Source organism: Coffea eugenioides, chromosome 7 (assembly GCF_003713205.1).
Source record: "Coffea eugenioides isolate CCC68of chromosome 7, Ceug_1.0, whole genome shotgun sequence".
NCBI lineage: Eukaryota > Viridiplantae > Streptophyta > Magnoliopsida > Gentianales > Rubiaceae > Coffea > Coffea eugenioides.
The window spans coordinates 13258861-13271325 of record NC_040041.1 but is presented as its reverse complement, the minus strand read 5'-3'; the positions used below and the strand labels follow the sequence as shown (position 1 = coordinate 13271325).

Sequence of the window (12465 nt, the reverse complement as noted above, 5' to 3'; positions counted from 1 at the left end):
TGCCATGACTATGATTCTGGTAAATATATATTTTACCATGACAAGAGAAAAAGTTACCACTTAAAGTGGGATAATAATGATAAGGACAAGAAAGTATGAATCCTGAAGATAAATGTATCGAAGTACATATGAGGAATCAAAATTATAATAGCATCTTCACATGGCCAATTTCTTTAAACACCCTGAAGGTGTATGATGCTTAATTTAATTTATGATAGTAATTGACTTTTCTTCCTGAAGAAGAAATGAATGTTAAACATTTGGGATCAAAGGATTATGGTGATGATATTTGTCCCATAAGAATTATGATGACAATGATATGTGTCTCATTAATAAGTGCTACTATATACACTATATTCCAATGAGAGAGACAAACACAATCAGTGGTAGTGTTTAACTGATTGAAAACTCCAGAAGAGCCACTACTATATTTCTCCCTGTAGGAGAAAAGTTTATCATAAATAAAGCACTACTTTTTACCATGTCTTGAAAAATTTATTGAATTTGAATATCCGTTGAAATGGATATCAAATTGAGACATTAAATGAGACAATAATAGAGATCATGTTTAGAAATCAAATGAGATAAAGGTTAATTATATCATAATAACCATTCGAGAGAGAAATGGTTATCAATATAGTTGTTTTCATTCTCATTTGATTTATTATTTTCACCTGCAGTAAACCAGAAGTTTACTGATCCCAATGGATATATGATTTGACAAAAGTGAGAATATTTGAGAGCCGACAAGTATTTATACATACCCCTTTTATATTATATATGGCTCCAAAAGAATTTAAAATTTATGTCGGGTATGAATCACTTTTTACGATTAAATATCGTAAAATATTTGATGGGTGATCTATTAAATGATTTATTTATTTTGATGAGTTACGATTCCCGACATTAGGGGGAGGAAAAAATCAACCGAAAGGAAATCACCTGAAAAATTGAATTTCCTCGATCCTCATACAAAATAATGTGAACTAGAAGTTCAAGAAATTCTTCATTTGTAGAAAGTTATATTTATTGACTCGAGAAGAGTCATTAAATCAACTATTCCTGCAGGAAATACTCTAGCTAAAATTGATGTCCCTGAAGGACATGCACGAGTGCTACAAATAAATTTAAGGCCGGCCTACCTAAACAAAGTATAAATTGATTTGAAATATCTCTGGAGATTAAACGTCATGACAAAATTCAACCTCTTGAAGAGGTTGCTCCTGAAGAGAATGAAATCATAAAAAAAAAAAAAAAATTTATTGGAACCTAATGAAATGTAGCACTTGATATTATAGAAGTTGATGAGGATCATGAATCTAAATCGGTTGATGAATGTCGGTATAGAAATAATTGTTCAAAGTGGAAAGATACGATCAAATCTAAATTGGATTTATTGGTTAAAAGAAAAATTTTTGGACCTGTAGTCCAAACACTTGAATGTGTAAAACCAATAGAATATAAATGGGTAATTGTGATAAAGAGAAATGAGAAAAAGGAAATTGTGAGGTATAAAGCAAGACTTGTAGTCCAAGGATTTTCACAAAGGTCTGGATTTGATTATGATGAAATGTATTCACCTATAGTGGATGTTATCACATTTAGATATCTTGTGAGTTTTGCAGTACATGAAAAATTAGATATGCGTCTAATGGACGTTGTTACTGCATATTTATATGAAAATCTTGAAAATAATATTTATATGAGAATCCCCGAAGGATTCAACATGCCTGAAGCATGCAAATCAACTTTTAAAGATATTTATTCTATTAAATTACAAAGGTCTTTGTATGACCTAAAACAATCTGGACATATGTGGTATAACCGCTTCAATGAATGTTTAGTTAAAGAAGGTTATACAAATGATCCAATATGTCCATATGTTTTTACCAAGAAAAATGGATCAAATTTTGTGATCATTGTTATATATATTGATGATCTAAATTTGATTGGAACTCCTGAAGAGATTCAAAATAATGTTGAATATTTGAAGAAAGATTTTGAGATCAAGAATTTTGGAAAAACAAAATTCTACCTTGATTTACAAATTGAGCATTTAAAAAGTGAAATTTTTGTCCACCAAACTGCATATACCCGGAAGGTATTAAAGCGGTTTTATATGGATAAGACACATATATTAAGTACTCCAATGATCGTCAGATCATTAGATCCTAATAAAGATTCTTTTAGACCGCGAGAGGAAGATGGAGAGATACTTGGTCCTGAAGTACCATATCTCAGTGCAATTGGTGAAGCATATTGAAATGCGACGATTAAAAGATCTCAAATGATGTTTGCATCAGGGGGAGAAATTAATACACAAGAATAGTGTACTCTTTTTCCTTCACTAGGATTTTTGTCCCGATGGGTTTTTCCCTAGTAAGGTTTTAACGAGGCATATTCTTTGTGTAATGGACATCCAAGGGGGAGTGTTATGAAACAATTAAAAGTATGGATGTCCCTTTGTATTCCCAAGAGGATTAATTCTTGATTTATGGATACATTATGTACAGAAGTTACAATCCATAAATCTATTCATGTAGTGGAAGAACCGTTTCATAGGTTTCTTCATATTCTTGTAATAGTGGGTGTTTAATAGGATTGATGTTCCTTTAATCTTGTAGTACCTATATATAGAGGTACATTGACACCCTTTGGAATGAACTTTTGTATTAGTTGGAATAATAAGAATATCACTCTTCATTGCTCCACTTCTTTCTCTACTTCTTTCTCCAATATTTCACTTGATATTATAGTACCTTATTTTATTAGTTTTATAACAATAAATACATTTAAAATTTTCAGATCATGTATTATCCAATATAGTAAGCACTTATTGAACTATGTCTCCAAATAGCATTGAAGAGGTGATTTTCGGTGGGTAGTTGGACCGACCTAAATCAGTTCTCCCTCCTATGCGGTGAGGTGAATTCACTTATCCGAAGTGGATGGCGGGGCTTCTCCCCTGGGATCACTCCGACGATCAAGTTAGTATGAGAACGAGAGAAATAATAGTATGTGTGAATGAACAGCATGCTTACTTGTTGGGAGTACATGAGGGGTATTTATAGCGCGGGAGTGGAAGGTAGGACGGAGGGTTCATGCTGGTGGGACCCATGTCCTGGTCATTACGGCTCTGTTCCCTGCCAGGAGGTCTGATTCTGACACTGTAACCGCCTGGACATGATGACGGGGAACCTTGCGTAGTAGCCATTAAGAGCATCAGGTGCTTTTCAGATAAAGCACTGGTCCCGTGTGATGTCAGGCGCGTTGACATCATCAGCGTGCAGCCGAGGTGGGGGCCAAGAGGTCATCCAGGCAGCAAGGGTCGTGTGCAGGACATGGCCGCGCTTGTGTGGAGGACGAACTGGGTTCACCTCGGCAATGCAGTGGTGGCCGAGGTGAGTACCCTCAAGCATACTTAAAAGCATTTAAGCAATTAATAAGTACTTTTATTAAAAGATTTATTGCAAAAGCATTTTTCAATAAACTACGGCAATTCCAAACAGGTCCATAGTTAGCTTTTGATAAACTTGACCTTAATACAAAGGAAAAGTTCTCATTTGATGGTCCAAATTCGACCCATCTAAAGCTCACACATGTAAGGTCTCATTTCAATTCATTCTTTTAAAATAAATTTTGGGTCGAGAATTGTCGACTTGAATTTCCTTGAACAACCTTATATATTTTAAGATTTTAAGATTTTTTATATTACATATAAGAAAAAAATAGTAAATTTATGTATTTATTATATATATTAATTTTTAATTATAGACTATTTAATTAAAAAATACACAATGTTTCATATAGTTTCATTTATTTCGAACATGTATATTTATTAAACAAATCAACTAGTTGACCTAATATTTATTATTATTTGGATCGAGCCTAGTATTTAGGTTCAGCTTAACTTGCCTCAAACCAAACTCATTTTTAATTACTATATGCTAATTTTGACATTGCATTAACTTTAAACCTAATTCCTATTTTATCTCACACAACGTATGGTAATTTCGCAATCAAATGTAATTACAAATTTGTATTTACAATGGTATTAGTGTCTAAAACACATTTATGTTTCCTTTTCCTTAAGAACAAAACAAGTGTTTTGTTTTTGCTTGTAGCAAAGAACAAAAATGGAAAAATATAAATATTATCAAATTGCCCCTTAAACTTACATCCAATTTATCAAGCACACACTTAAATATATTTTTGCATTTCTAAAAACTAATTCCTAATTCGCACTGCATAACAACATTTAAAGAGATGAGAGTACATTTATAAGTTATTAATTTTTCATTTTATGGGAAGGTATAGTTATACACTTATTATAGTCCAAATAGGAGTATGGTTTGATCGCATGAATGTCATTATTGCCATTTACCTTAAACAGCTAGGAGAATTGTAGTAATAGAAGTAGACCTCATGAAACCCGGAGGTTTGTTTGGATTGTGAATTATTAGAAATATTTTTACTGTAGCACTTTTTGTGATGTGATGTATGTGAGATAAAAAGGTAATTGAGAAGATAAAAAAGTGCGTTGGAAATTGTAATAATGATGTAAGCAAATATATTTTGACAAATAAACCGCAATCCAAACCTATTTGGTCTCCAATCCCAAAGAGGAGTATGCTAGCTCTTTTTTTTTTTTTTTCTTTTGAAAAACGAGTATGCTAGCTCTTTAAAGCATTAAACAAATTCAACTTATTCATCTAAGCTAAGCTAATAATTAAAGCATAGATGTTTTCTAATAGTAATGTGGTCATATTGCTAAGATATTTCAAACTTGTTCTTGATTTATTGTGCACAATTTTACTATTTTTAATATGAAAATTGTAAGTGAAGTTGGAGAAAATGTGTTTGTGCTTGGATACAGAATTATCTCAACTATTATTTTATTTACATTATAAACACATCTTTTAGCGCATATTTTTATATTTTTAATTATTTTTATTTCATATATATTACATCATAAAAAATATTATAATAATTATTTCAATAATATTTCAAATAATACCATATCTGAGTGTAATCTCGAGGGCAAAATTCAAAACAAAATAAGGAAAAAAAGAAAGAAATGTAAACATAGGCTTAAATTGCTAAAGTACCCAAGGTGTGGACTGTGGAGCAACGCATAGCAAAATCTATCTTCTTATCCACACCTCCAACCCGCAGTAAGTGAGGACCCATAGGCCATAACCAGACCAGTCACTTTAACCAATCATCACACAAATGCTGCTAAGTCCGAAGGCAAAGAACCCACGAAAGTTTTGAAGAAACAGGAGAAGACACAGAAAAGGAGAACTTCAGTGGACATGGCTACAGTATTGGGGACTTCTGCTTCTTCTTCTTCAATAGTGGCAATGTTAGCTTCTAGATCCCTTTCTTCTTACTCAACCACGTCCTCACTTCCGTCTTTCTCTCCAATTCCAGGTAGCAATATGTTATTAATGTGAATTTTTCAGTATTTCTGCAAATGTTGATAAGGGCTTTTTGCTTGGGTAGCTGTTGAGTACTTGTATTGATAATTCTAGTTGGAATTGAGGTTATGAATGAAATTTTCCATCGACCCAGTTCAGTATTGATGGTTTTTTGATGTTTCAAGTTGACAATATTGCTTAGTTTTTAGAGAGTTTAGTAGGGATTAGTATGTGAAGAACAGGGCAGGAAATTTCTGGGGTTTTTGGGTTTTTGTTAAATTGGTGGGTGGGTTGGGAATGATATTTTTCTTTGTTTCAGGGTTTGGCCAAGGAAGGAAATTCTATGGAGGTATTGGAGTTAAAGTAAGGAAGAGAAGGTCCCAATTCCAAGTTTCAGTTTCCAATGTTGCCACTGAAACTGGCCCTGCTCAAGAGCAGGTACATTACTTAATTTTGTTGATGTGGTTGGTAGTGGGATTGCAATTCTAATTTGGGATGTCCTCTTTGTGTCAATGCTCTTGTTTAACTACAAAGCTGCGTAATTTTATTTAATTTGATTGTTTAATTGATTTTGCAGATAGGATTCTTGGCATGTTGGAAAAGTTAATAATCATATTGATGAATACTTTCAGATTTATAGGATAATTCATGTTTATAAGTTGTGAATAACAGTTTAAATCTCGGGTGTTTTTCCTTGAGGAGGGATTTTGTTGAAAACAATAGCCTAAATGGCTAAGGCATGAGCTTCAATCAGAAAAAGATATAAGATTGTGAATTATGAAGTAGGAGTTTCTTGATGTTGAATTTTGTCATTGATGTCTGGAATTGTTTCAATTTCAGGCTAAGAGGCTTGTTTCAACTGAAAGCCAAAGACCAGTCTATCCATTTTCTGCTATAGTTGGACAAGATGAGATGAAATTATGCCTCTTGTTAAATGTGATCGATCCTAAAATTGGCGGTGTAATGATAATGGGTGATAGAGGAACAGGGAAGTCAACAACAGTTAGGTCATTGGTGGATTTACTTCCTGAAATTAAAGTTGTTGCTGGTGATCCATACAATTCGGATCCAAATGATCCAGACCTGATGGGTATTGAAGTCCGAGAGAAAATCTCTAAAGGTGAGGAGCTGTCAATTACATTAACCAAAATCAACATGGTTGATTTGCCATTAGGTGCCACAGAAGATAGAGTCTGTGGAACAATTGATATCGAGAAGGCTCTTACAGAAGGTGTAAAGGCATTTGAGCCAGGTCTTCTAGCAAAATCTAATAGAGGAATTCTATATGTTGATGAGGTTAATCTTCTTGATGACCATTTAGTGGATGTTCTTTTGGATTCCGCTGCTTCTGGATGGAATACTGTTGAAAGGGAGGGAATTTCAATTTCACATCCAGCTCGATTTATTCTTATTGGTTCAGGAAATCCAGAAGAAGGTGAACTTAGACCACAGCTTCTTGATCGGTTTGGGATGCATGCACAAGTGAGTACTGTGAAAGATGCAGAACTCAGGGTGAAGATTGTCGAAGAGAGAGCTCGTTTCGATAGAAATCCTAAAGAGTTCAGAGAATCTTACAAGGCAGAGCAAGAAAAGCTCCAGCAGCAAATTTCTTCAGCAAGGAGCTCTCTTTCTGCCGTTACAATTGATCATGATCTGCGTGTTAAAATATCAAAGGTCTGTGCTGAACTGAATGTCGATGGATTGAGAGGAGATATAGTTACAAATAGGGGGGCAAGAGCATTGGCTGCTCTCAAAGGAAGAGAGAAAGTTACTGCAGAGGAAATTGCCACAGTCATCCCAAATTGCTTGAGACACCGTCTCCGAAAGGACCCCTTGGAGTCAATCGACTCTGGATTACTTGTCATTGAGAAGTTCTACGAGGTTTTTAGCTGAGGGAGTTATAGGACCCCTTTGTTGTAGTTTTTGTTGTATTGTGTAGACCGGTTGTTGCATTCTTTTTCCTGAAATGTTCCCTTGCGGAGGATGAAAAGCCAAGCTGTTTCTATAGTGGCTTTATCCCACGATAAATGATTTGTGAGGCTCCTTCTAGAGTTGTTCAAGTTTAAGTTGAAGAAAATGTCATTGAAGCAGGTTTTTAATTTTTATACCTCATATTACCATGTATCTGATACTTATTAATCTTTTTTGTTATTTGCAATGGTTTGTGCTCTACAGATACTTCAGTCAGGCTGTAACGAAAATCAAAAAGCATGATTTGAAAATGTGGTATTGTTACCTTCACTCTGGTTGTGAAAATGTTTAAAGATCAAAAATAGCTTTGTAGATTTGCTGAAGGCCTTGTTTTTTTTGCTTTCTTTTATGTTGTCACCTAGAGATTTTTTGGGCATAAAGTTGTCAATATGGTAAACTAAATCTTGCCTTATCGAGGAAATGATGGTGCAGGGGACATTATCGGCAGATGATTCTCTTCCCAGCTTACACCATTAGTGCTGTATTAATCAAAGTGACAGAAGATGCTGCAAGTTCTTTTGGAGCAAGCACCTGGTCAAGTGATATAGTTGGTGAGGACTCAGCGCTTCATGAATTACCAGTTTTGAATGTATAAAATGATGTAGGAACTAATAGAGCAGATGTAAATATTAACAAGATAAATGTACTTATAAACACAATTACACGGATAATAATGTTTACCCGTGAAACTTATTACATCTTTAAAGTTCTACCATGCATAATTCAAATGGGAAGATCCTACCTTTGAATTGTCCCTTGGAAATGTCTACAACAATTATCAAGAATTCTATCCTAGTTGGTGCTGCTTCTGTTTTGTAATTTCCATATATAGAAAGGGTGGAGGAAGAAGGAAGTTCGAAAGAGAAGAGGGCAATGGGGGATTAATCAAACCTTGTTCTAGAACTAGAAAAGAAGGCAAGACGGATGTTATGCTGAGGAACATGTTCCTAAGTTCTTTGACTTGGAAAAGAAAGAGCTATCTATGCTGCAAAATTTCTAATGATGGACGTTCTGAAAATGTCGCGATTTAATATAAAACAGTACATTGAGAAACAAAATAATTTCCATGTGTAACAGTTGTATTGCTTCTTTGTCTCCAGAAACATATAATAGTACTGCATCTTTTTGCCAGTGTTATAACTGACATTCCATTTTTACGTTTGATGTCAAAATAGAGACATTTATGGGAGATTGTCTTTGAGAAAGATTTCTATTCCAGAAAGTGTAGCAATATGGTGGAATAACTCTTTCCAAAGGCATTCCTGGACAAGTTGTTAATTTCATGTCATGAGAAACCAGTCAATGCTGTAATGGTCAGGTCCTTTTTCAGATGGACTTAATGCCCACAAAACGCTGCACTTGATTTAAGGTGGTGGTGATAAAAAATTTTGTCTGTGCCCAACTTGTGATTGTAACCCAAATTGTGAAAGTCTAGTAGCCTCAATATTTTTTTTAAGGGATCTGGCGTCCTCCTTCTATCATGTTGCATTGCATCTTTCCCCTTGATTACATGCAAATGGCTAACCTTTATATTCACAGATTTTCTGCTCATATGTTTCCCGGACTTTAGCCGGTGGCGGAGCCAACTGGTTTTCAGGGAGGAACTGCCCTTCCTTACACGTTTACAAATCTTGGGGTAGATACCTCTTGGATGTCTTGGCTAAGCAGACTTGTTAGAGGCTCCGGGGGTGATCAACCACAACTATTCTAGCGTCCACATTCAGTTCCATCTTCGCTAGAAGGTCCGCACAGAAATTTCCTTCTCTCTAGGTTTTGGTTGCATTGCCCTCCCAAGTCCCAATCCTTCTTCATCCAGTCTCGGATTAGCATAATGATGTTGTTATGCGGACTCTGCTGCGGGATCTTTATCAATTCTAGACCAACTTGCGAGTCTGATTCAACCATAACTTTTCTATAACCTCTTTCCTATGCTAATTTCAGGCCATGGAACATTGCCCAAATCTCAGCAGCCACGTTGCTGGCTTGTCCAATGTTTGACGTGAATCCTGACAGCCATCTCCCATAGTCATCCTTAATCAAGCCTCCTGTGCTCGCCCTCGCTGGATTTCCTGAACCAGCTCCGTCGTCGACGTTAATCTTGACCCAACCTTGAGGCAATGCTGTCAACTAATGTATTTTAATCCCCTTGTTTCCCATGTATGTTCTTAGCAGATATCATTTTCCTGTATCTATAAAGCTTGTAGCATGAGCTGATCTGCTTGAGTTTGGAGTTTTGACTTTGAGTTCTCAAATACTATCCAATTCCTAGCAATCCAGGCGTTGTTGAAAAAAGTAGTGTCCAGAAAATATCTTTCCGACAACCAAATGTCAGCCTTTGTAAGATTCCAGTTAATCCATTGGACAAGTGGTGTTAAAAGAATTTATCCCCAGCACAAGGTTGCACCATTTTTTTTCCATAAGGACTTGATCCAGGAGCATGTAGGTGTCTTCTATGCTTTTCCTCTTTTTTTTTTTTTTTTTTTCAAACGGTAATATCATTTTTATGTATACCAACATTTGATAGCACAAGCATTAACTACAAAAAGGGGCCACTGCCCTCGTATCTTTCTGTGCTAATTCTACTGGCCACAGAGGGAAATTCTCTTCCCATTTCACCTCTAGTACTAGCTGTATTGCAATAAGTGAGACACAGCAGGACCATTTTTTACTAACACTTGTCCCTTTTAGACCTCTATCCCTGATTGCCCTATCTATCATGTTTGAAAATCCCTCTGCACAATTCAAAAACAGATAAGGGGACAAGAGGTCCCCCTATCTAATGCCCCTACTAGGCCTAACCAACCCAACCTTCTGCTCATTAAGATTAAAGGAATAGGACACTGATGAGGGGAAAAATTCACTTTTCGTCGCTAAACTTTAAGCCAGAGACACGTTTCATCCCAAATTTTCAGGCGTAACACATTTAGTACATAAATTTATAATTTCTGATCACATTTAATCCAAAAACGGTAAATTGTTCAATTTGGATGGAGAAAGTTCACATGTCTAGCACGTGGCCATTATTTTGATTGAGAAATTGTTTTTACTTAACGGCCACGTGCTAGACACGTGAGTCTTCTCTGTCCAAATTGAATAATTTACCACTTTTAGACTAAATGTAGGCAAAGTTATTAATTCATACATTAAATGCGTTGCACCTAAAAGTTTGGGAACGAAATGCGTCCTTAGCTTAAAGTTTAAGGACCAAAAGTGGATTTCTTCCCACTGATGAGATACAAGCCATCACCCATTGAATCCATTTAGGATAGAAACCCATCTTAAACATTAGTCTCCCTAAGTAAGACCATTCTACCCGATCATAAGCTTTGGACATGTCCAATTTGAGAATCATAAATCCTTCTTTCCCTGTTCTCTTGCCTTTGAGAAAATGCACCAGTACTATGCTTTTCCTCATTTGTGAGCAAACTATTATGCCTAGTAAGCCACAATAAAAATTGCCATCTTCCTAGCCTATTCTGTTTTCGAACTCTTTCCCACCCCTTATCCAGATCATTCATTTCCTCTAGCTCCTAATTCACATCATAGGCTGATTAGGTGGTAAAGATGCCATTAGCTTCACATGGCCAGTAAAGCATATCCGGATTGTGAGAACCTGCGTGAACATGCTTATTAGCATACCTAAGTACGTATCTGGCAAGAGTTCTGATAGAGAAGACCAATCCCATTCTGGCATTCTCCCAAATCCACTTAGTAGTCTTTAACCTTCCACCACACCTCCTCTTCTGGCAATGGCACTTCTACTATATCTATCAGGGGTTGATCAGAGATCCACCTATATATCAACCCAAGAATTGATGCGCACTCCATTTCTCGGTCTCCATCTTTCACCTTTATTTAGGACTTCGTAGCCCGCTTGATGCTTTTATAAACAATAGAACCCTGTCTACTCTTACTCTGATTTGAGGGGTCTAGACTCTTTCCATATTAGGAATTCAGGACTTCAACCCATAGCAAGCTACACTGCTTGTTCAGTCTCCAACTCCAAGCTAGCTTAGAGCTACAAAGCTCTATGAGGGGTGTAAACGAGTTAAATATAAATCCATATGCTAACACTATTTCCAATGACTAGGTTTGATAGAACAACAAATACATAGACAAGTCATTCACTCCTTTTTTGATGATTCACTAACCAACCATCATTTCTCGATGTGTTATATTAGGATTGAATCCTCTCCATAGTGTAGGAAGTGATCGTATCGACAAAAAAAAATATTAGGATTGAACTCTTGATGGGTCCTTTGTCATGATAGTAACATTGTCTAGTTTAATTTAAAAAAAAAGGAACAAAATTCTTGATAATTGGGTTAGCCTTTTACAAACATGCAGCAAAAAATCCTAAAAAGACTAGGAATGGCAATGGCAACCGGGAGGGGGGGGGGGTGGGATGGAGGACCCCTCCCCGCGGGGGCTAAAAAAAATCCTATATTTGCATTGCAACCAAATTTTAGTCAAAAATCAACTAGTTAAATATCAACACATCATCAAGTCAATATCCACTATAATTACCAATCAAATAAAAGTTATTTGAATAAAATCCAATATGATGAGACAAATATAACTAAAGTAGTCAAATTTTCACTTTTGAGGCAAATACAATTACCAATTCATTATTGCATTTTTTTTTCGAGAAAAAAATGCTATTGTGTTAAGTATAATTAGGAATTCAGTATAAATGTATTAGTAAATTTAGCATAGCTAATTAATAATTTCTATTAGTAGATATGTATAATTATTAGTATAATTGATAATATAAATTATATTATATATACTAATATACATTATATAATACCTATAACTAATAATATCATTATATAAGTTTATAATTAATTAAATGAAATATATTATATATACGTATATATATAAATTTAATTTTTTTAATGGGTGGCTGGGCGGGAATATATACTCTCTCGTCCCCTCCCCTACCCCATTTTTCAACCGGGGGGAGAAAAATCCCCACCCCACGCCCTAATTGCCATCCCTAAAAAAGATTGCATGTTCTGCAGTGTTAAACATCTGCACTTGATTTGCTTGATAAATTAGTCTCAAAATTATT

The 12465-nt window shown here is 35.4% G+C and overlaps 1 protein-coding gene across 1 annotated transcript; it reads left to right on the top strand.

The window, feature by feature from the left end:
* Window positions 1-5140: 5140 nt before the first annotated feature.
* On the top strand, window positions 5141-7594 carry LOC113777578 (magnesium-chelatase subunit ChlI, chloroplastic-like). Its single transcript, XM_027322710.1, has 3 exons — window positions 5141-5433; window positions 5740-5858; window positions 6261-7594. Exons 1-3 carry the CDS (start codon window positions 5316-5318, stop codon window positions 7311-7313), a joined length of 1290 nt encoding a protein of 429 aa, XP_027178511.1. The 5' UTR covers window positions 5141-5315; the 3' UTR covers window positions 7314-7594.
* The last annotated feature ends 4871 nt before the right edge of the window (window positions 7595-12465 follow it).